Source organism: Leptidea sinapis, chromosome 10 (assembly GCF_905404315.1).
Source record: "Leptidea sinapis chromosome 10, ilLepSina1.1, whole genome shotgun sequence".
Lineage (NCBI taxonomy): Eukaryota > Metazoa > Arthropoda > Insecta > Lepidoptera > Pieridae > Leptidea > Leptidea sinapis.
This window is the reverse complement of record NC_066274.1, coordinates 12,331,813-12,358,229: the sequence shown is the minus strand read 5'-3', so window position 1 is coordinate 12,358,229 and position 26,417 is coordinate 12,331,813. Positions and strand designations below refer to the sequence as shown.

General features: G+C 36.3%; 1 protein-coding gene across 1 annotated transcript in view; it reads left to right on the top strand.

Annotated features, from left to right (window-relative positions):
* LOC126966444 (tudor domain-containing protein 7) overlaps nt 1-26,417 on the top strand; it is a 55,362-nt gene that overhangs the window by 15,013 nt on the left and 13,932 nt on the right. Inside the window, exons 12-17 of the mRNA XM_050810483.1 lie at nt 1,153-1,315; nt 4,737-4,973; nt 7,138-7,334; nt 9,071-9,218; nt 11,767-12,011; nt 21,335-21,539. Of these exons, the coding sequence (XP_050666440.1) occupies nt 1,153-1,315; nt 4,737-4,973; nt 7,138-7,334; nt 9,071-9,218; nt 11,767-12,011; nt 21,335-21,539 (1,195 nt within the window). The remainder of the gene's footprint in view (nt 1-1,152; nt 1,316-4,736; nt 4,974-7,137; nt 7,335-9,070; nt 9,219-11,766; nt 12,012-21,334; nt 21,540-26,417) is intronic.

Sequence of the window (26,417 nt, the reverse complement as noted above, 5' to 3'; positions counted from 1 at the left end):
GTCAGCATTACTAATAGTAATAATAATCATTGGGGTATATCTATGTATATATTCATCAAGAATTTTAACCCTTTAGTTATTTTTTTTTGTAAAAAAAATAACGTTTTACGACTAACTGGCACAAATTTTTGAAATTTTTGCCAGTTAGTCTGTTGTTTGAGTTTGAAAGGGATTGCATAATCGATATGGTATGTATGATGACAATAATATGACCGTGAATTCGTCCCAAATCTTAAAAATTTTGTCAAGATATATAATAATTGCAAAAACACGTTTTTCTAACAATTAAAACTGAACTGGGTTTTGGGCAATTTTTATAGTTCACTTCATAATTACTATTCTTTAAATTGTAATATTTGTTTTTGTTCGACCAGTTTTCAATAAAAACTCAAAACTTTTAAACCTATACAGTTTTTGTGAGCCTATATAAACATATAATGAAAAATAAACTTCCATGCGTAATATACAGGATATTCGACTTCTATTTTGAAATACAGCCCTATTGTAGATTAAAGAGGTACACTATCATTGGTTGCGGCTTCACGTACGTAAGTATCTATCCAATCTCCTGTTTATACGAGTACTATACATTTGTATAAAAATATTAAACTTAATTGTTGAGTTTCTTGCCAATTCTTCCCAGCATAAGTAACTTTACATAAACTTTAGTAGAATTCAAAAATTAACGATTCAAGTCTTTGTTATGAATCTTTTTTTTTTTCGAGAGGAGTAAAATACATTTACGTATTGAAGACCCCGAAACGGGGCCCATATGTCGGGCTCGGGTGTAAACACCCCCTACCGACTAAAAACCTCCTCTGTGCTGATTAGCCCTGAAGGCTTTTACAGCGAAGCCGGGCGGGGGCCTTGGAGGCCGAAAATGTAGCTCACAGGTGCGGGGCGTCTCGGACGGACTGGATGGAGAGAAGATCACTAACGATCTAATATATCTGTTAGTCCAGTGGACTCTAGGTTTGACGAGACTTCGCACTCGCCGGCGAGTGCGGTAATATATGTATGTAAGTATGTGTAGTGTTATTGTTGGTGTGTGATTTGTGATGTGAGTGTGAGTGGTGTTAAACGATTACAGGACGACGTCTATCTCGTCGGGCTTCTATCAAAGTGTTATGAATCTACTTTTCTGATTGGAAGGTATGCAGTTAAGCTCGAAGAGGGCGGTTGGCAACGAGCAAAGGTGTTGGAAATAGAGAAGAACACCGCGACCGTGTTCCTGGGAGACCATGGCGATGACGACACCGTGGACCTGAGCGAGATTAAGGTTCTTGAGCGTCAGTTCCGACAGTTACCAGCTCAAGTGAGTATACTTATTAACTTTAATATCACACTTGTAAACATCTCATGTAATTGCTAAATCCTGGGCTTGGATTTCACACCGAAATCTAAATTTCATCCAAAATGATAGTTAAGAAATATGTAAAATTATAATGTTTCCTTTTACAAGGTGTTCTGATAGGGCAAAGAAAGAATGAATCAGACTTTATTGCAAACAATGTAAAGATTAGTACAATATCTAAAATATAAAATTCTCGTGTCATTGACCGATTCTCATGAAATTTTGAGTGCATATTGGGTAGGTCTGAAATCGGACAACATCTATCATGTAAAGGGTTTTAAATTTGTTTGATTATGAGTCAGCATTAAAAAACACATACAATTTCAAATTTTCACCCATCTACGACAACAGTTACTTTTGTATCGCGATTTTATTATCGGCAATACAACTTTTGCTGGGTCAGCTAGTATTATATAATCTAAGTATTATTCTAATTTAAGTAATAGTCTAATCTAAGTAATACTTTAGTCTAAGTTATATTCTAATCTATATCTTCTACATCCTTCGCTTATCTCCCGACATCGGCATCCTCCAGAATTTTCCATTGTGATCTTTTTTAAAATCATCTTCCCATCTAATGGGTTGTCTTCCTTGATTCCTTTTCCCTTCTCTTGGAAACCAATCTATAATATTTTTTGACCATTTTTCTATATTGCTTCTCATGGTATGTCCTGCCCATTGCCATTTTGATCCTTTTATAGTGTGGACCACCGTTAAAGCTAGAACTTCGACTAGCGCGGCTTCATCATAACGGCTGCAATGTAAGAGCCACTGCGTCAATGACGCTGGAGTGGCTCTGGTCGGAAGTCCAGCTCTACAAATGTCATGGCCGTCAGTTTCGATCCACATATCGACCTAATTTGTAATTCTCTCCGGGTCTCTGTCGGCGGCGTATTATTAATGCTTAGATAATTTAAAGTCTAGTCTAGTCTTTGAACCAACATAGCTGGTAAAACCAAACTTAGACTCGTACACTCGGTCACATTTCATTATTATAAGACTAGAAATAAGGGATTGCTTGTAACTAATTCTAGTAGGCTTCATAAGATACATAATAGCTTTAAGGGTAAATGTATACACTTCTTAAATAAAGTCCCAGCCACTGTTCAGGCATTATCTATAAATAAATTTAAATGTTTTATAAAAAAATGGCTCTGTCGTAAATCCTATTACTCCACTGATGAATATCTAAATGATCGGACAGCCTGGGACTAGATTGTGATCATTTTATAGCGATAGAATTGACTGTACAATATTGTATATTTTTATTGAAAAGAGCGCAAAAAAATAATGCTGGGAGAGTTTCTTGCGCCGCTTCTTCTCTCTCAGAGCGCCATTTGTTTCCGAAGCGGTAGTAGTATCTAGTAGTATAAGAAATGACATCAAAAAGAATTCTAAAGGAATCAATTTTGAGAAAATAATGCCTTTTATGCCATGTCGCGCAGTACAGCTGGCCCGTGCTATTGTACTTGTAGTGCTATGAGGGCGAAGGGCGGGTCTTGCTCATTCATAATAATAAATTTATTTATTTCAAGCAGCGTTGCCCATATATTATATTACAAGCATTTATTTTTAGATCTACAATCTTAATATACTATTTTCATTTTTAATAATTCTATCCCTAATTGAAAAAATCTTTTTCCTGAGAAGAGCATAAAAATCATCTACTCTGAATAAGTCGAACATATGAGATGCACTACAAAAACATGGTAATCCCATGAACATTATTATATTGTACTCTAAAAATGTACATAGTTTTACGTGTATGCTTCACCCACAAGTTACTTGTATAAAAGCACTGACAGTAGGTGGTGAACAGCAACTTCTGAAATCTTATTATTATCATGTTCGCCCTAACTGATAAATTTCTACTCTCTCTCTCTACATCATCATCATCAATCAAAGTGCTGGTAACAAAATGGACTTAATATTTAAATTTATTTACATTTACTTTGTTCCATCAAGAAATACATTGTAAGTTTTGATCTTTGAACGCCAAATTGGTTGATTATAAGCCTCTTCTTTCCACTTATCTGTTGGTATACTACATGTTGTTAAGTTTAACTTGAAAACATCTTTATAGCGCAGATACTTGCCGCCAGAACTGCGTTTTCCATTGGAAATGTTTAATTTAAGATGTTTAGGGGCAAGAGAACTTTTTCGATATAATAATATAATTAATAATATTGACATACTTTTAACGATATTATCTTGCACCGTATGAGGACAAAACAACGATATTTTTAATACAAAATACTTACTTAATTTTAAATAAATACATATAAACATCCATGACTCGGAAACAAACATCCATATTCATCATACAAATATTTCCAACTACCGGTATTCGAACCCGGGACCTCTAGATCAGTAGGCAGGGTCACTATAATACGAGGGCGGCACTGAAAATTTCGGGAATCAAGGAAGTGACACAACATTACTATTTAAAAATGTATTTATTGCTTTTCGAAGTATTCAAGCGACTATTACATTCGGAAGTTGGGGTCTCCAAAATGGCCGTTTTGTAGGCGTCCACAGCTTCTTCAGGTGATGAATATCTCTGACCACGCAATTTATTCTTTATTTTAGGGAAAGTATAGAAATCATTAAGGCTTAGGACGGGGCTGTACGGCGGATGGTCTAATAATTCTATGTTTTCTTGCTCTAAAAACTCTTTTATTCTGTGCGCGGTGTGAGAATTCGCATTGTCGTGATGGAGGATGATGCGGCGGTTGCAGTTCTCTTTACAGAGTTCAGAAACGAGCTGTGGCAAACAAATGCCAAGGTAGTGTATCAAACTCAGATGTCACCCATGACCTAGGGGAGGGCAGGGTCGACATATATATGTGTCCTTACTTTTTTTCTAAATAACACAACTAAACGTTACCGGCGGCGTTCTCACAATGTTGTCGAAAACGTCTATTTTAAAACGATCTATTTCACAACCACCACGCAAAGCCAATATGTTCCAAAACAGCTCATTTTGTAAATGTTCGTTTTTCGATTGAGACGATCTATTTCACAACCACCATACAAAGTCATTTTGTTTTAAAACAGTTTTCTTTAAAGGTTCGTTTTTCGATTGAGACGATTTATTTGATAACTACCACACAAATTCGTTTAATTTTAAAACAGTTTTTTTTTAATTACCACACCAATTCAATGTGTTTATAAAGGCTCATTTTTTGATTGCGTAAAATTTGGTGTTGTTTTTGAAATGATCAAATTAGAATAAGAAAGTAGATATTAGCGTTGTGAGAAATAGATCGTTGTGGGAAACGGACGTTTACGTTGTGGATCAGCGATGACGTTGTGAAAACGATTTATGGTGTATAACACCCACTCGGAGTCGTCGATACAGTGGTGGTTTGTGCTGCTGCAGGCGGTGCTGTGCCGGCTGGAGGGCGCCGAGGAGCTGGCAGCGAGTGCGGCAGGCAGCAGCCTGGCTCGCACGCGGCTGGTGGGTGAGGTCCTGGTGGCAGCGCCGGGCCCGCGAGCTGATCCCACCGACCCCGCCGTGCCGCTGGTACTCTACGACACGTCCACGCACCGCGACCTCGACCTCAACAAGGAGATCGTACACGACTTCTGCATGGCCGGCGCCTTCGCGATCACGCAGGTGTGCCAACAGACATCACACATAGAATATAATAAAATTATATTGATAACAAACCACCACCACACAATTGATAAGTAACAAACCAGAATGAGTAATAAATTCCTAGAACTAACAATTTAAACCAATTAAATAATACAATTTATAGCTAAAAACGACTCAGTTATAAGCTGCAATGGCATGGCGCCAATGTAGCACTTTTTTTCAGTAGCCCCAACACTATTAAGTCCTGGAGTAGCACCTTAGTTCATGACTATAATTTAAAAACTACTAGTCGCATACAGTACATTTTTAAGTCTATTCTGTTAATATATGATTTCTTTTTATAATTTAAAACTTATGTAATCCTTTGTGGCTTTATGTAAAACCTAGGTTAAGATTGTAAAAATAATTGTTGTGTACGCTGTTGATTACATTAATATATAAATAAATGAATATAATTCAATAGAAGTTAAAATCAGTAAATAAAGGCAGTATAGATCTAATTTTTGTATTTTAACTCTTAAAAAAAAATTTAACGTAAAAAGAAGATCATTTACATTACATGATAAATGGACGTGGTTTTCAACGTTTCAAGCCACAAACATCACATTTTAAGGAGTTCGTGTTTAAAGTTTAATAAATATTAGCGTATTTCATACATGTGGGTTGGGCTACTAAGTCATGATGTCATTTAAAGAGTGACAGTAGGACTGCCATTTTTGTCAGTCCATTGATATGAATGACGTGACCAGTTTTGTGTTCTTAACTCAATTTCGACATGATTGTGGTTTTGAACGTTTTTCTGGAATTACGTCCAAATATTATTTAGCCGCAGCACAACAATAATAATTTATTAAAATATAACTAATTTTCTTACTAATATTAATTAAATTAGGCGTTACTTTGCAGAAGTCTATAATCATCCGAATTTTATGAGCGTTAATCTGCTTATTAATTAGTTCCGCTTATTTTTGTTTTCAACCAATTCGACACGTGTTTCGCCTCTACACGAGGCATCTTCAGGAGATGTTCACTCGTCAAATTCTGGAACGAGACGATCTAACATTTATGAATAATGATTAGTATAATTCAGTGTCTCTCGGGTCATGCGCTGCCCTCATCCACAACGTATTCCGGCGATTTTGACCAGATCGTCGGTCTTGTGGTGGGCCTACCAACACTGCGTCTTCTGGTACGTGGTCACCATTCGCGGACTTTACTGTCCCACCGGCCATCTGTCCACTGAGCTATTTGCTGCCCACTGCAACTTCAGTTTTATAATCATTTGGCTATGGTGACTTTGGTTCTTCTCGTTTCTGATTCAATCTCGCAGGGAAACTCCCAGCATAGCCCTCTCCAATGCCCTCAGAGCGACCATGAGCTTTCTCATCAAGCCCATAGTTAGCGACCATGTCTACGTACCGTAAGTCATCAACGCATACTGACTTAAGACGTTACCTGCCGTTGCCAATATTTAGTCTACAGTTGTGGCCTACTCCAGATCAAAAGTCGTAACTATCGTTGACTTTTCTGTCCCAATAAACTTAACGGTAACTCACCTTATCCGCACTCGCTGTCTGTCAATGGAAGGACGTATAGCTAGATAGAAGTTTGTATGGAAATTGCAATATAAGGCAATAAGAATAGCCGGGTCTCCACCGGGCGCACGCGCAGCAGCCTCGCGAGCCAAATGCTCGGTCTGTGTAGACATGTCTCGGGGTCGTTTGAGCTCACGTTTCCTCGGCCGAGCGTGTTGAGCCGATAGTTGTCGGTAAAAGGGACGATCTTAAAGATGCCTCAGTGGGCGATGTGGACGGTCGTTACGGCTCGCGAGGCTATTCTACAGACTTGTTGGTGTTTGTTACGAAAATTTTTATCATCATGAACACTCGAGAGCAATCAATTCATCTGATTCAATTATATATTCCTTTTTCGTAAACAATAAGCAAGAAAGTCGCAGCAGAAATTACACAACTGTCTATTTTGGATGCTCGAGGAATTATGGCTCGCGAGGTTCGTCTCGGTGTTTCTAGGCAAACTACCGAGGCTGCCTCGCGAGGCCAAGCCCACGAGCCGTAGGTCGAGACTGCGAGAGAGCGTGTGCGCTCGGTGGAGACCCGGCTGATGACGTGTCGGGTATATTGGGACAGCTAATCACTGACAGTGAGACGTATCGCATGTACAGAACTGGTGCGAGGTGGAGGTGGCCTGCGTGACAGACGAGGGCCGCGTGTGGGTCGCGAGCGCAGCGGGTGCGGCCACTGTTCGTAGCGCGCTGGCGCTGCTGACTGCGGGCCCGTACCGCCGACCGCTTCCCGCCGCACCCCCCGCGCCGCCGCCGCTGCATGCGCTCTACATCGTACGCACCAAGGCCGGCGATTGGTCAGTACACAATCATGACAGTTCCTATTTTTTAAGCTATTGCATAGCTTCTATCGCGGGCCTTGAGCGTGGGGACCGAATCCAGAAATTCCGTAACGAAAATAACCTAACACTTACTTACTAGATGTATACAGATATTTCGGCACGCTTTTTACAGTTGCCGTGGAACAGCGGCTATCACATATGCTCGTTGTGCAGAAGGTCCCAGATTCGAGCCTTTTTATCACGTTTTTTTAATTTTTATTATTATGACAAGCATTTTTATTTAGTTTCACCTGTCCCGTTGTCTGTCTGTAATCAAATATTGCAAGTTAAATTTTACTCAGTCCCCGTTTGCTTTTTTTAAAATTAATTTTATTAAAAAAAATACTGCATAAATAAAATAAATAAATAATTATAATTGCATAAGTTGATAAATAATGCTGTGCAAAGAGCTTCACCGCGGCAGTCCCCGAGTGCCACACATCTTTTTTTTATGACATTCCTAGCTGACCCGGCAAACGTTGTATTGCCATATAAATTGCAGATTTATTTTCTACTTACTTCACATTTAGTTTATATTTTGGATAATTCACACTATAGTTTTATATATTATAGCCTATGTATTATTCTGGTGTGTAAGCTATATTATAATAAAGTTTCATCAAAATCCATTCAGTAGTTTTTGCGTTAAAGAGGTACAAACATACATCCAGAAATACAAACTTTCACATTTATAATATTAGTAGGATGGGACATTCAGCTGATGGTAATTGATACCTAGACATCAGAGTGTTAAATCAAACTTTTTAGCGTAGCGTGAATAATACTGCTGTTCATATCTAAATTGTAGTGTTAATTGTAAATCTCTTATTTTTTTAATATTCTCTTAACATAAAAAACGGGCGCAATAGCTATAGGCCTGTAGTTTACCGGATCCGAACTGTCACCTTTTTTTTTGGATCGAATGGACATGGGCTGACTTCCATGAGTCAGGGACTACGCCTTTTGTATATGAGTGCCGGAATAATCGCGTTAGGACCGGCGTCAACTCAGAGGCACACGCTCTGAGCACGATTGGAGAAATGCCATCCGGCCCACTCGACTTCCTGACGTCCAACGAAAACAGAGCTCGCCTAACAGTTTTCTGACTGAAATGTACTCCAGGCATAGAGCTCTGACACCACGGGATGGTCAGCGGTGTTTTTCCGTTGTCATCAAGAGTCGAGTTGGAGGCAAAAAGAGCGCACAGGAGATCGGCTTTCTCTTTTGCCGTGTGGGCCAGGTTGTCATTCTTCATGTACAACGGCGGCAAGGACGGCTGTTTGAAATTACCAAGAGCAGCTTTCGACAATGACCAAAACTTGCGTGGTCCGATCGGCTAACTGGAAAGCGATTTTGACGACATGCTTCGATTTTGCACGGGCAATTTGCCGCTTAAAAAATCTAGAGGCACGGTTATATTTCCTCTTCAGAACGGCTAGGCTCTACACTCCTGACCAGGCAATGGCCTCCGGTCCTCGTTACTAACCTATATGAAACAAAGCGGCACTAGGCCGTTACTTCACGCCGGATATTCTGTGCGTGTGTGGTAATTAACCCGGACGAGTCTGGCCCGATTGTGCTGACGTCATAAGACGGCAACGTGACTCTTCCACTTTTTTGTTGTCCACAAGTTTTGTTTTATAACTTCTTATGTGTGTTAGTTCAAATTACACTGGACCTTGTAACATAAATTAACAATATGAACGTGGCAGGGTTCGGTGCACCATCATCAGTGGGCTGGACGGCGAGGGCACGGTACGCACGCAGCTGGTGGACAGTGGGCTGATCCTGCGCGCTCCGCTCTCCTCGCTCGTGCCGCTCAACACTTTCTCTCCGGCACTCAATGCGTACCCCCATCAGGTAACTACATTCACTCTGTTCCGCTATTGTTAGATACCTTCTGTCTATAAAACTACGCAGTATAAGTTTCCAATAGGCTATTTGACTCAGTTTGGATTTATCATATTGCAATTTTCATATTATGATAACGTGACTTCATGACTTTAATAATAAAATACAGCGAAACTATATTACATCCTTTTAAATTATTTGATACATACTGTAAACGTATAGTGCCATAAAGTATCTTTCCACTAATAAGGACGACGTTACATGATGTTTAAATACAATAGGTGTGTATGGTCTCCAATGTAGGTATTCGGTTCAGGCTTTAAAAATTTAAGATATTTTTATTTATTTATTGATCTTGTATCTAATAACGTTCGTCTGTCTGCTAGTGAAATTATATTATGATGCATGCAGCCATCTTTATAGTTGGAAAAAATTTTATGACGAAAGTTAAGGTGCCTTATAAATTTAGCTTGAATCTTTTCAAGTTTTTCAATATATGTTATATAATGGGGCGACCAGATACAACTTGCGTACTCTAAGACACTACGCACGTATGCATAGTTAACAGATTTAATACATGCAAGGTCATTAAAAGGTTTGCATGTACATATCACAAAACCTAAGCTCTTGAACGTTTTATTCGCAACGTAATCAATATGCTCAGACATAGTTAGTTTGCTATGTCTATCTTTCGCAAGTAATAAATGTAAAAGATTACCTATTAAAAATGGATTTTAACCAACGTCATATAATGAATCGAATATTTTATTAGACGTTGGGCTCGTTTAGCGGTTTCAAGAAGTGACAAGCTTCTCCCCAGTCGCTCAAGTTTCCTGGCATTTATTTATTTACTCAGGAACAAAATATTCTTTTACAATAGTAAGGTTACAATATACTTAAACTAGAAGACAAAACAGTTACATTAATTAAATACTCAAATTTTTATTTTTTGTTTACAACGGAAAATAATGAAATAAAAAACAACTAGGATATTTTAAACCAAAAGTGTAAACTACAAAATACAACAAATAAATCGAAAAAAATTTAAACAGTTCTAAGAGTATAGTTAAGAACAGGACACAACAACAATGATTTTCTTATTTAGAGTTAATATTTTTGTATATTTAACGAAAATATATCATTTCAGTAAGATGTAAGTTGTAAAAACTACAAGAGCGCCTCACAAAATATGGATTTCCTGCATAATTTATAAGGTGTTACATAAAAAGTTCTCTTAGAACGAGAGGAGATTCCTGGTGTTATAAATTTAATTAGATCTAACAAAGATGCTGAGTCAACTTTACTATAAATAATTTTAAATAGAGAAATTTCATCCAAATATGTTTCTTCTGTTAATTGCTGGGGATATTCTGTACTTTTGTGATGTAGTGATAATCGATAAAATGATGTCCAATCCGGTATGGTATACCAATGATTTTAGAAAGTTATTTTGTATACCTTCAATACGAGCGATATGAACCTCGTACTGATCGTTCCACATAATGCAAGTAAACTTCAGGATACTGCGGATGAAAGCATAGTTAAATATTAAGAGAGTATTTGGTTGCTAAATGTTTTTGATAGGCGTAATCAAGGGTTACACCCAGGTCCTTAATACTATTAACTAGTTATAGTTTCTTACTAGAAAGAAGGTAATCAAAACAATATTTAATAACGTTTCTGGGTAAATGTTATGGAATAACATTTATCAGGATTTATGAACAGTTGGTTATTTTCACAAAATAATTAAAATCTATGTAAGTCTGAATGCAACTGAACACAATCTTTTCGAGATTTGATTATTTTATATATCTTTGTATCATCTGCATAGAGCATATGATGAGAGTGCTTAAAACACTTTTCTATATCATTAATGTACAGTATAAACGTAAAAGGCCCTAAATGTGAGCCTTGTGGTATACCCGAAGAGATTTCACGGTACCTGGACGTAGCTCTTTAGTGCAACAGCTTGGCTACGATTGGAAATATAAGAAATTAACCAACGAAGTAAGTCCCCGTAAATACCGAATTTCGACAATTTATCAATTAGCGTATTATAGTTTAATTTATCAAAAGCTTTGGAGAAATCGGAATACGTCGCATCAACTTGATATTCTGAATACATAGCATTAATAATGCATGGTATAATATGTATACAATACAAGATTGGTATCAACACTTCTTTCCCAGTAAAAGCCATGTTGCTCTAACATTACTGTAACCTTAACCGATAGTTTTTTTACTTCTGTTTGATTTTTAAATAAAACTTTTTTTTAAAGGATTGTAACGCGGGTAGTTTTAACTATTAGTTAGTTTTAGCTCACGGGTTCAATAAAATAATTGCACGTGAACGGAAACATAGTTTTGATCTATGATTGTGTTTGTTTATTTAATTGTAAAACAGTTTTTTTATGAAAATAAAAAGCCCGCTGAGTTTGTTGTGCCCATTCTTCTCAGGCCTGAGGCATTCATTTTGGAATGGGTGGTAGTTATTGACTTTCAATAAGTGATTTCACATCCTATTTTGAATAAAAATGTTTGAATTTGAATTTGTCAGGCGAGTCTGGTGCGACTGGGCGAGGCGGAGCGTGCGGCGGCCGGTATGGTGGACCGGCTGCGGGAGCTGCTGGTGGGTGCGCAGGTCCTGTGCCGCGCACTGCCCGCCCCGCCGCAGACCACGCCCAGTGCCCCGCCCAGTGCCCCGCCCGCCTCGCACGCCGAGTTGTTCGTGCGCACGGGCCCGCAGCGAATCCTGCTATCCGTCAACAACACCATACAGATGGAATACGACTTTCTACACAGGTAACCTATTTCTCGTCTTCCGGCCGCTCCCAATATTCAGTCTATGCTCCGAAATAATGCTCAGCACTTACTATAGCCTATCACCGTCTTTCTCAATTTCACAAACAAAGAGCATGCGCACTCTCTTTCTTTCGACGACAGAGCGACACACAGCTGCAATGCTGCGTCCTTTTGTATCGCACTGGATACGTTCCTCGGACCTCTCTTTCGCACGTATTCAACCGCACGAATATTTCGTTTTTCAAAAATCGACAACCGGGATTTTGCAGCAATTTTTTGCAGCGAACCTTATGTCATTATATTCATAATAAAATTATCTTTATTTTGATATAAGGTTTATCGCGTAACTGGATCGTTGCAAATTACTAGTATCGATTTACCTGTACATACCTGCCTGACTGATAATTGCACCGGGAAAAAAAAGTCAACCCAGCATATTCTATGAGCTACATACTTTCGATTAGTATACAGTTTTTTGCGTAAGGGAATGAGTGTAATGTTTACAAAAAATCATTTTTCATTTATTAATTAATTACACTTTGCACCAAATATTTCAGACAACCTCCTGTAAATAAATTTTTTAACATATTTAATTTTATAAAAAAATCATTTTCATCCCGTAATACGATGTGTGAGGGTCATTCTATGGCCGGATCTCCTACTATTACCTCTTACTTGAGATAAAAATCTCAACTATCATTGACTTTTCTGTCCCAATAGACTTATCGACGGTAACTCACCTTATACGCTTATCCGTGCACGCTGTCCGTCAATGGGACGACGTGTAGCTTCCAAACGATATAAAGTTTGTGTGGAAATTGCGATTCACGCGTCCCAATATGAGGCGATAAGAATGACTTACCGGGTATATTGGGACAGCTTCAGATTATTAACAGCTAATTACTGACAGTAGAAGGCACTAAGTTATCTCTATCTGTAGATAGTATATTGGGAACGGTCGTTAATAGACTCTTGTTAAATTAATTAAAATTATCATTGCTTTATATAGGAATGTAAAAATGAAATAAAGGATTTGGATACATCTCATTTCCAAATGTGACATGAAAATGTGCCAAAATATCTATGTAGATTTCATAATTATTTAGAGTCGTATCATATATTAAAAGCCTTATTTGAATCAATATTAAGTTTACTCGAAAATCAAAGGAGTATTTAGCCTACTGTGTCCGTAGTCGTGTAGTACGTACCGCACTGTGCCCGTTAGTTACCCTGACACTTGAAAATGAATTTCATTGTAACCACACCCGAACTTCAAACCGGAACTACAAGGCTTAAGATAAAATAATAATTTAATTAACGTTTATCTGTGTGTCTGTATGTCCTTTTATAACTAAAGCATGGCTTGCACGATCTTTTGAGAATTTAACGTAAGTCACGGTACAGAATATAGTACTAACTACACATTAATTTTCATCAAGAATGTGTAAGCCGTTTTAGAGTTAAAAGAGGACGGACAGGCAAAAATTTTAAATTCAAAGAATTGGAGTCAGTTAGTCATTAAACATTCCTTATCACAAAATTTAAAAAAATAATAATTACTGACGAGGTCATAACTTTTATATGCAAATGAGTTATTTTTGTAACTGTCTTTAAAATTATCTATATTATTAATAAACGCAGTGTAAAGTTACTCCAGGTTTCAAAATGATTTCTCCCTATCATGTAATTCTGTAGTGAAAAGGGTAAGACAAAATGTTTTAAACCTGAAAAACCGACTCAAGAACTAGCTATTAGCGTGCTACCAATAGTAGGTAAAAAACCTCGAAAAAATCATATTATAAAGACTGATAAATCACATTTAGAATATGTTACACGATCGAGTAAGTCCATCCCCTGGTTGAAATAATAAACAGAACTTTGGACAACAAACAATACTGCTCTGCAATATTATTATTTCTAGACAAGCATTTGACAAAGTCTAGCATAATGGCCTTCTTACACAATCAAGCGGAATTGACCTTATGGCTTCTTCCAAATCATCAAGCAATACTTGGGAAAAATATGTTTCGAGGTTAAATATAATGATGAATTATAACCTATGCATGAGATTAAGTCAGGTGTACCTCAGGGCAGCATTCTGGGACCAGTGCTATATCTAATTTTCACAGCTGATTTACCAACCCTTGATGAAGTTACCACAACATCTACATATGCGGACGACACAGAGCTCCTATCTGTACATGACAAACCGCAGACAGCAACTGTAAACCTTCAAAGATATATTTCTTTAGTTCAGGAATGGTTCAATAAATGGCGCATTATCTTTAACAAGGAAAAATCCAATCAATTATCTTTTACATTCAGACGAGAAACATGTCCACCAGTTTTCGTGAGCCAGCGGGTGATGCTAAATATGGATAGACGACTTACGTAGCAGAAAAATATCTGGACCAAACGCAAACAGCTAGATACCAAAGTCGGCAATCTATACTGGCTCTTAGGTCGAAAATCAATACTGGCTCTTAGGTCGAAAATCAAAACTCACATATGTAGGCAATATGGCTGTTTACAAAGCCATTCTTAAACCTATTTGGACAAAAGGGATTCAGCTCTGGGGGTCGGCAAACACCAGTAACATAGAGAGCTGGAGAGGTTTCAAAGCAAAACCATCAGAAACATGCTTAATATTCCTTGGTAAAGAACAATTCAGTAGGAGTTATCAGAGTAGACTTAACAGTCACAGAAACGAACTTGCTACTAAATTTCAGTAAAAAAGGCATAAAAGGCATTTATTTACTTAAAATTAATGCCTTTAGGATTCTTTTTGATGTCATTCTAATATACTAGATACTACTACTCCTTCGGAAACAAATGGCGCTCTGGGAGAGATGAAGCGGCGCAAGAAACTCTCCCAGCATTCTTTTTTTGTGCTCTTTTTAAATAAAAATATACAATATTGTACTTTCATTGGTATTGCTATAAAAAATCATAATCTAGTCCCAGGCTCTCCGATCAATTAGATATTCAGCTGTGGAGTAATAGGATTTACGACAGAGCCATTTTTAATAAAACATTGAATTTATTTATAGATAATGCCTGGGACTTTATTATAAAAGTGTATACATTTACCCTTAAAGCTATATATCTTATGAAGCCTACTAGAATTAGTCATAAGCTATCCCTTTTTTCTAGTGTTATAATAATGAAAATATTAAGAGCAAAAAGGTGACGATTTTTGTGATCGAATATTAAATTTTCGTAAATGTACCGACAATGAAGTGTCATAATATTTATTTCTTTAAATTTTTCTTTGAGAGATTGTCTATAACCAAGCTGATATATGGCACGAACAGCTCTCTTTTGTAGAGTAAACAAATTATAAAATTATATTAAACAGTGTCCTGGGAGCCTTCAAATTGCCCAGGTGAAGCGCCACAGTATTCAGGGACTAGGGGCAAGATTCGTGGTTAAGGATTGAGAGACTTCTCACCGGAAAAGCCTCACTAAACACAACACCAAAATATAGGCAGCACATTGGATCATTGTTAAAGATAGATTGCCAAGACACAGAATACAAATAGAAAAAACACATCAATGGGTGCGTCAACACATGTCATGACTATGCGTTTGTAATTAATTACTTAACTTTCAGTTATGTTTACTAAGAAGTCAATTGATATTTATTTTTAATGATTTTTTTCTTTATATAATATGATCGCCACATCAGTCATATCATCCAGTCGTGCTGTATTTTAGTAATATTTGTATCTCGTTCGGCCTCTTAATAATTAAAATTGATCTATGCTATAATAATGAGGGTCTGTACTCTCGTATTATACAGGTACTGTTTATGAACAGTCTCGAGGTAAAGTACTCGTAATATTGAGTTAAGATTTTTTTTTGCGCCCAAACAAAGGGAGAGGGGACCCTCCGGGATAACGACGGGAGGGAGGTGGTGAATGCTCATGCATACCAACGCAGCCTAAGTCTGCTTTGGTTATGTGGGACTCACGTGAAAACCTAGGTGCCTACCCACTAAACACCACCTGCAGTTGGCTTTGGGCAGGTGCCCTCTAAGCCTTCATCGAAGGCGACCTTCTCTTGGGGAGAAAGAGGCGCAAGCGGCACTCCCTGTGGAGTATCCGCTGAGATAAAGAGTTAAGATTTACTTAAAGGACACTTTTATTAAAACAAAGAAGTATTTTTACGTTCAGTGAATTTTTATAATTGGTTCTCACTAATACAGTACAGTTTGAGCTACAATATAGAAATAATAATCATGAGAATCGAAATCCTCCATGCTAATCTTAAATTAAATGAAATAATTACTTTAGTAATAAGTAAAAAGGTATAATAGTAGATTGTTAACCTAGGGTCAAAAGAATCAATTCCCGAGGTATTTAGAGCGCAGCAAGGGCGGCTATAGTCCGAGTAGGAATTGATTCTTTTACCGGTGTTAAGCACTTTACTTTTCATTTCGAATATGAGGAAAATAAAACTAGTTGTTTTTCTAAACTATTCATTGATATTAAATCATAATATTAGTAGTACCTATTTAAAATTAATTGTCAAATTAGGACAATTTATGACGACTTTTTAAATTTTAAATATGGAACTCTCCGCGTAATTGTTGCGGCTTATTCCGATCAAAGAAGTTTGCGCTAAGTTCACACTGGCTGTTCAGAAAGTCACATGGCCGCAGCTTTTTTTTTAATTAGTTTTTTTTACATAAAACTCTTCACAGCTGAAAGCAGTTCTATTTTTGAAGTTCATTCCGGCCCTTAGGTAGATAGTAATTTGCATGAGTTTTTCCCTCTCTTATGGAGGGAAGCAGCATTTTCCACCCAATAATCAGATCAAGACAACATTACTTTCCGAGTATGAGAAATGAAAAATTATTTGTGACTCATGTTCATGGTAATAAGAGTAGGTAGATTTGATTTTAATACTACTTTGTTTTAAATGTCTAATTAATAATTTTAATCATTTTAGTGAAATGCTTATAACAACTTATGTATTCAACACTTATTAAAAAGTTAACAATGCTTCCTTTGATTACGAACAACAGCCTTGATCAACAGACACCAACGACCTCGATGTAGAGCGTGAAAACCGCGCTCTACTTTCACTAGTGGATTGTTCTACATGATATTGTTAATGTTATCAGCATATATACTTTTTTCCGTTTTTTAATGAAAGTATATCAAAAATGAAAATAAAAATATATCTATTTATAATTATATCAAAGTCTGTAGATAGAATTCTCTCGTTTGTGATTAAAAACGGACAAAGATAATCCATTACCGTTGGACAATGATCATACTTTTGGATTTTTTTTTTTACATACATAATAATTTGTTATGTTTTTAAAGTGATAACCCTCACTTCTAGGATTAATACACAAATAAAATTTGAAAACAAGATTTTATGAACGATGCGGGACTCGAACCCACGATCCCTGGCGTTCCGTGCCTGTGGTCTGCCAACTGAGCTAACCGTTCGATTGACGTATCATCATAACATCTTGTATTTTTTGTTCAACTCTCAGGTTGTGGTTAGGTCCCGCATCGTTCACAAAATTTTGTTTTCAAATTTTATTTGTATACATACAATAAACAGTCACGCCTGTCTCCCTTATAATATTAATATTATCTCTTACTTCGACATGACCGAATCACCTCAACTTTTATGATTGGTGTACCTACATGTTTCCTAAGAAACAATCGAATTGGCCCTGTTAGTGTATGCTACGACTTAAAATTCAAAAAGGATAGTGGCCTCCAAATCTGCATTCTATCGCGTACCCTGTTTCTTCAGCATATCAAAGATATTTTTTTTTATTGGGGTTGACAACAGCTTAATACAAAATAATCACTTATAGTTAAATACAAAAACATAGCCAATTATAGTCTACCACAGTTTACCTAATGGAAGGAACAGCAGTGTTTACAATAATAAAGAAAAAAATTAACAATGAATAACACACGATCAGAGAAATTAAAAAAAAAGTATTTAAAAAGTGCCTGCGTTGGTTGCATAATGGATTATGTGTATAAGTCTGAAAAATGAATATAAATATGAGAAAAACATGATACATACACAGATTTACAGATTTAATAGTACAATACATACATTTAATAGTTTAATCTATTAATAAATAAATAAAGACATTTGTTACCAATGAGATTTCTCTACAATACTTTTTATAGTGTGGTTTTTAAAGGTCAACCTAGAACCGTAGAATGGATCCATGTCTTTGAAGGATTTATTATATACATTTGTGCAACGAGTGACAACACTGTTCTGGCCATAATTAGTACGACGAGTAGGAACTTGAAAAGTAGAAATGTCACGGGTGGCAACGACGGAGCGCGTAGGCATATTCCTGCCAGAAGAGAGGGACAGTTGAGACGACCGCTCAGCACATCATGTAAGAACATTATGTCCGAGACAGTACGCCTTTCCTGTAATGTCAGCAGATTGTATATGCGACAATTGTCTTTGTAGTTGGATGCAAATTTCCGGAATTTGTAGTTTAAGTGTGTTAAAAACTTTTTCTGAATTCCTTCTAACCTATTAATATATATGGCGTAAAATGGGTTCCATATCACGGAGGCATACTCTAAAATTGATCTAACGTATGCGTAATAAACTATTTTTAGGGAAAGTGGATTTTCAAAATGACGACAAGTACGCATTACGAAGCCCAAATTACGATAAGCGCGATTTATTATGCAATCTATGTGATTTGACATATTCATTTTGGAATCCAGGAAGACACCAAGATCTCTAACAACATTAACCCTTTGTAATAACTCTCCATTAAAACTGTAAGAGAAAATTATTGTTGTAGGTTTGCGTGAAAAACTAATGACCTGGAATTTTTTGAGGCTGACTGTGATATTATTATTATTATAGTAGGTATATAAGTTATTGAGGTCATGTTGTAATAATTCACAATCATCCTCAGAAGACTTAATGAAGACTTTTTTGTCATCAGCATACAATAAATAATCAGAGCTAACGATGCTTGCTCCTATATCGTAATTGTAGGCGTTCAAAAAACAGGGGCCCTAGCAAACTGCCCTGCGGCACTCCCGATGGAATAGATGTATAGTCTGACCTAAATCCTCCCAGAACAACAGCTTGACAACGGTTAGACAGGTAGGATTTTATCCACCTTAAGAGGTCACCGTGTATACCTAATAAATGCAACTTAGAGAGCAGAATGTCATGGTCCACACGATTGAAAGCTTTTTCGAAGTCCGTGTAGACCACGTCTACCTGCCCACCCATTTCCATATTCATCAATAAAAATTCACTTATGCTGCAAATCAGTTGTTATACCGACTATAGGCACAGAGTATGCTTCTAATGCCTTGTGCCAATTGTCTCGAGTCTGAAATCGAAACGTTATGAAAAGTCTCTGAATTGGGGCCAGCTAAATTTAGTCCAAATCAACCATAAGAAGATGTGGGTTTGTGCGTTTTCTTCTTAAAAGTCTCCCATCGTCTTAGCCCTAAATATCACATGTCGTGCATATCGACGATCGCGTCGTCCTCGATCGGCTTGATTCTTTGGCGTTTATTAGGGTTCCGGAGCCATTACATGTACATTACAATGCAAACTTCCACCGAACTGGTTTGAACGAGATCTAGTAATTTTTTTTTAAACGTATATATGGTGAGAGCCCATTTGCACTGTATGATTTTGAGCAAAGATTTCTTGCCTTTTCCATTTAAATAATTCAATATCATTTTCCTTTCTATGTAATTTTTATATTATGTTACTTGCTGCTACGGAACCGTTCATGGGCGAGTTCGACACTCGCTTGGCCGCATTTATATTTAACAATAACAATAGCAATAATTATAAACCTTAATAATTACAAATGTGTTAATTGCTTATTTAAATTAAAAAGAGTGCTTATCAATTTGGAGCTAGAGCGGTATTGAATATTTAGGCTACTGATAATAATCTAAGATTGAATGCATAGGCGATCATTATTTTCGGTATGAATTTACTTTTTGTTTGTAATATTGGTGCATATAATTTAAGCGGGGTGTTCACTGGACAGTGAACACCCGGATTGCACTGACCTGTATAAATGCCACTGGTCAGGCTGTTCCATATGTTTGACAGCAAATTTTTAGTGTCTATAGGTTATAGGTTATCACGGGCTACTATCCGCAACTCGACGACTATGGCGCGCCTATTTTGCGTGGTTTTTAGTGCCTATTTGAAGCGTCACTCGCGAGAGTCCAGAGAACTAATTTTGACGTACAATACAAATGGCTGCGAAGTAACGTATAAAACTCTGAAGTATTTTTGCATTTTGAATTAATTTCGTTAGTGTTATTTATACTTCAAGAATCAACGTCAATCAACACACCATTATCGATGTATGCTGAGGTTGTCATCACTAGTATTTAGTACCGCAGACTCTCGCTACATGGCCAACAGCGCCAAAATGGCGAATATCAAACAGGCACAAAAGTATTTTGACATCCGCCAGTCCAGTGGTATATAATAGAGGTCAGTGGATTTTAGTTTTCACACGAGTCCATCGTCCGAGCTGTATACACAAACAATATGACAACTGATTTGTAGCTGTGAGGTGTAGAAGTGCAAACGAATAGGTAAATGGTTGAACTACAAAATCATGAAAGGGAGAGCAAAATATATTATAAACAATTTCATCCCGAATAAAAAAAATATATTTTAATTTATTTTAAGAATAAGATTGAAAAAGTGCCTACTCTTCAACAATACAGAAATAAGACACATTTTAGAGGAATGTTAATTGGTAACTGCCTGTGCGATCCGCTTGTTACTGCATGTCGCAGCAACCGTGTCGGATACCGTCGTCTGAATATGTTCTTCACCTGTTATGATCCTTGTGATGGCACATCTAGGAAGGCTATTTAGATGTTCTCTGGGACTAATAGCTACTTTATACTTTACGAGTACCGTCCGAGTAGTATCAGTGGGAGGCTCATTTGCACAGGATGCCGGCTAGATTATGGGTACCACAACGGCGCCTATTTCTGCCGTGAAGCAGTAAAGGGTAAACATAGGTAATTGTGTTTCGGTCTGAAGGGCGCCGTAGCTAGTGAAATTACCGGGAAAATGAGACGTAACATCTTATACCTCGAGGTGACGAGCGCTATTGTATTGCCGCTCACAATTTTTGTGTTTTTTAAGAATCCTGAGCGGCACTGCATTGTAATGGGCAGGGCGTATCAAATACCATCAACCGAACGTCCTGCTCGTCTCGTCCCTTAAAAAAAAGTCTTCGGACTGCACTCGGTCCGAGTGTAGTCGGATTGTAAAAACCCCGCTTTATAATATTTAATTTGCAGCGTCAAGATAAAGGAGGAAGCGGACGAGACGACGAACCACGTGGAGGTGTTGAACAAGAAGAAGGAGCGGATATACCGCAGCCGCTCGGGAGGCGGCGGAGCGGCGGGGGACGCGAGGTCGTCGCTACCCGCACCAGAGCTACCTGCGCCCGGCGAGTACTTCGACGTGCATGTCGCAATGGCGGCCAATCCCTGGAACATTGTCGTATGTACATTGAATTAAAAAAAAATAAGGAAAATAAGGGACAAGACGAGCAGGACGTTCAGCTGATAATGGTAATTGATACGTCCTGCCCATTATAATGCAGTGCCGCTCAGGATTCTTGAAAAACCCCAAAAATTCTCAATGGCTCTAATTTAATTAAATATCTAATAATTAAAAGACAATTAGGGCACAGTGGCCCCTTACAATTCACAATAACTATTGCACACTCGAACTTAGCGCTCTGTCTTATATAGGGCACGACCGTCTACCGTGATGATGCTACCAACTGTTAGTTAGCACTGCAGTAGTGCTAACTAACTAACACGAATCGAGTTAATAAGTTCTGAATATAATATGCTAATAGTTATTTCTAATCACTGATAATTATATAAAATAACATTACTAACACAGTAATGAACTTTAATGAATGTAATTAGTAATTGGGATATCTTATGGCAGTTCATGCGTTTCTAATATGTCTATTCCTAACCAAATATAAAAATTACGCGACATAGTATTTACTTCATTGACACAAAATAATGTATGTACCATCGACAAAATTGATGACTTGAACTGATAATTCTTTTAAAATCATAACAGTTTCAGGATTATAATTGTACGATGAAGATTGTATGACATTTGGTTGACTATCAGTGTGTAATAAATTATATTAGATTTTAATTAAAATCACTGGCCCCGTCTTAATTCTAAATATGAGAGTAAAAAGCCGGTGCCACCACTAGCTACGATGTTTACTTTTTTACAGTATTGCAATTTGTACGCAGCTGCGCCAACTAACTGCTAATGTATCTCTTTTTTTTTCCAAATATTATACAGTCCGTATTACTCAGCGATAATTATACCATTCTACGGAGCAAATTATTGATATAAAATCCGATGAAACAAAATATATATAAAGAAAAGTGTGTGTGTGCTTATGCATGCTCGCAAGAAGTTATATTACTTGGGCTTACGAAGCAAAAATCATTAAATTGATTTAGTCTTCGTGCTATTCTACGTTTTTAGAAAGAACAATTTTGTAAAAATATTGCAAAGATGGCTTTAATAATTAATAATTAAATAATGAATACGGCTGTATGGGCTTGAACCCTTTGCCTGACCTGTAGGCTGATTCACGTATATTCTAACGATCCAAAAATCGTTGTAGTTCAGAAGTCGTCCTATTGAAACTTGGTCCAAAATTGGTATTTATTTATTTTATTTATTTATTAAGGCTTACCGACTAGATACATAATTTTACATATACGAAAAGTTAAACATTAATAAGTGTCACTATTTACATATCTAAATTAAAGGTATGCACATCGTTACTAAACTAAAAAACTAATGCTAAAAACAAATTAGAAAAATAACAATAATGAATTTACTACTAATTCTAATACTACATAGTTACTAATCTATATTTAAGCCTTTTAATGACAAGGACACCTGTTTTTTATAAAAGTTAATATTTGAAAATACATCGATGTTATTATCTAATTTAAATATTTTATTATAGCTTATACATATGAGTGGAATGGGAGAGTTTAATCCGTAGTTATTTCTATAAAATTTAATAAATATTGGGGAATAAGTACCTATTCGACAATTAAATGACGGTACACAAATGCCAATATTTTGAAGAATATCTGGACAGTCTATTAGGTTGTTTATGAGTTTGTAAAGAAAAATCAACTGGGCCGCCTTTCCAGGGAATCAATTTCAAGATTAATTAGCCTTTTTTGGTAATCATAAATATGATAGGTTTTATCGATATAACTGAGTCTACACGAATTTTTTCTGCACTGATTCTATTCGAGCTATGTATTTTTTGTAGTATGGACACCAAATTACTGAGTTATATTCAAGGATAGGTCTTACTAAAGAATTAAACAGTATTTTTAGCGACTCAGTGGATTTGAAGTCTCGAGTATTTCGAAAAATAAAACCAAGCATTTTATGACTTTTTTGTGCAATTTTATCAATGTGGCTGCTAAAACTAAGTTCATTGTCTGTAATTACGCCTAGATCTTTAATTTCATCAGTATTTTTAATCAAAACGCCATCTATATTATACGTGGTTTTAAACTTTATATGCTTCCTCGATATTTTTAAATGATTGCATTTATTTTTATTAAGCTGCATAAGGTTTGTAGCGCACCAAAGTGACACACGATCGATATCATTTTGTAGCTTAGTTTGATCAAGACGGCAATTCACTGTTCGATATATTTTTAGATCATCAGCATATAATTCATAACTAGAATCAATAATATTTTTTGAAATATCATTAGTAAAAAGTGTGAAAAGTAACGGGCCCAAATTAGAGCCTTGAAACCAGAAATTTGCTGAAATTCATTGGAATGATATCCACTGAGTTTGACAACCAGTGGTCGATGTGATATGTAAGATTTTAACCACGCTAGAATTTGTTTCGGAATTGTGTATATATTTTTAAGCTTTTTTAGTAATACGCAGTGATCAACTTTGTCAAATGCCTTACTAAAATCAGTATAAATTACGTCAACCTCATTTCCATCGCTTATTTTATGTATAATTGATCCAGTAAAATTTAACAAATTTGTAAGAGTGGATCGATTTTTTACGAAACCGTGTTGTTTTTCCGTAATTAGATGTTTAGTTTGCCACGGTATGTGGATAAATAAGCGATTCAAATATTTTTGCAGGGGTGGACAAGACAGTAATAGGCCTATAATTTTTAATATCACATTTGTTGCCCTGTTTAAAAATTGGTACTACTAGACCTCGCTTCCATTCCGTCGGAAAGAATGAATTGTCTAGAGATGCATTGTAAATGGCTGTTAGCGGCAACGAGAGTTCAGCTGCACAACTTTTGTAAAATATAGAGGGTATACCATTAATACCAGCTCCTTTATTTTTATCAAGTAAAATTAATTTACGATTTACCTCTTCAGTTTTAATTTGTAATTTGTTATAATCGTTTTTGAAATTAGTTGTTAATAAGCTATTTGACGTAAATGAAGGAGATAGTGGTTTTATATAAACCGAAGAAAAATATTCTGCAAAACATTTTGCAATGTCATTGCCGTCGTTTGCTGATATATCATTATATTTCATAACTGCAGGAAGGTTGGAATTATTGTCTCTTTTAGATTTTATATAAGACCAGAATGCTTTTGGATTTGTCTTAATATCGTTTTGAATTTTCATTATGTATTTATCATAGGCCTTATTTAAGATAACTTGAGTTCTGTCTTTTAATAAATTATATTGTATTTTATCCATTTCATTTTTATAATTCTTGTATCGTCTACGAAATTTTTCTTTTTCATTTAGTAACCTAATAAGAGAATTTGTAAACCAAGGAGGGTGTTTCGAATTTCGTTTACGCTTTATATATGCTTTTTGATAAGTTTGTTTAGCACAGAGTAGAATTCTAAAACCATTTTATCAACGTCCATACCGTCGACAAATATATATGACCAGTTTGTAGATGACAGTTCTTGTTTTATACTTTCATAATTCCCTTTATGAAAACTAAATGATTGCTTATAATCAGATTTATTTACATTTAAATATCTGGTAGGCAGCAGATTTAATGATATGATTAATGGTGGATGGTGACTATCTACTATAGAGATTGGATCTAAAGTTCTATTGACTGCCACAGTCTCAATATCAGAGAGTACTAAATCTAATATCTTATTGTTGGAATTTGTTACATTATTGTACTGTCTAGTGTTACAAAGAGCTAAAAAAGAATGTGTAAAAAATGATTCAAGGACTGTGCTATTGATTGGAGGTGGAATATAGACAGCGCAGAGATTGAATTTTTGTATTAAATGAGTGTTAGATCGAATTTCTAATCTCACCCACAGATCTTCAGCAATACTTTCAAATTGACTTTCTATATGATTTAATAGATTTATGAACGGCAATCAAAACTCCTCCTCCATCCTTGTTACTATAAAATGAATTCAATTGCCTATCTCTTCTGTAAATTACATATCGACTATCAAATATTTCGCTTTCAAAGATGTTATTGTTTAGCCAAGTTTCGGTCAAGATTATAATCATAAAATTATTTGTTAAAACATTTTTGTGCACTTCTTGAAGCTTCGTTCTTAGACCCCTAATATTTTGGTAGTAAACATCACAGGTATCACTTATACTATATTTACGGCTTAAGTTTCGGTTTTTATACATAAAAAAGTTTTATGAGAACTATAAACGAAAATAATGGAGAAATAACAAACTGCTCAAATTAAAAATAGCTACTTAATTAATTGTTCAAGGTGTTCAATACTCAAAATATTCTTCGCTGGACTAGACTCCTCCCGTCGAATAAAAATTTTGCCGTTTCGCACCCAAATAAACTTAAACCCGTTACTTTTAGCGCGCTTTCTTGTTTCAGCGTGCAAGATTTTGTTAGCACGAGTCAAGTGTTCATTCACATATACAGGCGTTACAGGGCCTGATATACCCAAAAGAGAAGAAGAAAGATTTTTTTACTTGTGCGTTTTATTACCGCTAATTTATAACCGCTGCCAGGAAATTATCTCGAACAAATTTGTTTGGAAATTGACACACTAGATTCCTAGCTTTTTTTGACTCCCGATTGCTCTTAGCGACTCTAGTGGCAAATAGTATTTATTTTGGGGACGACAGATTAAATCCAGTAACGCTGCAAATTTTATCAATAATTTTATTGGTATTTTCGTTTCTGTGTTCAGGAACACCTACTATCTCAACGTTACTTTGTCGAGCAAATTATTCCACTGTAGAGAGTCTGTTTTGCAAGTCAAGTACTGTGTCTTTAAGCTCCTTATTTTCGGTATGAAGAAAAGCAATCTCTTTACTTTTAGTATTTACGACTTCTACGAGTTCTTCGTATTT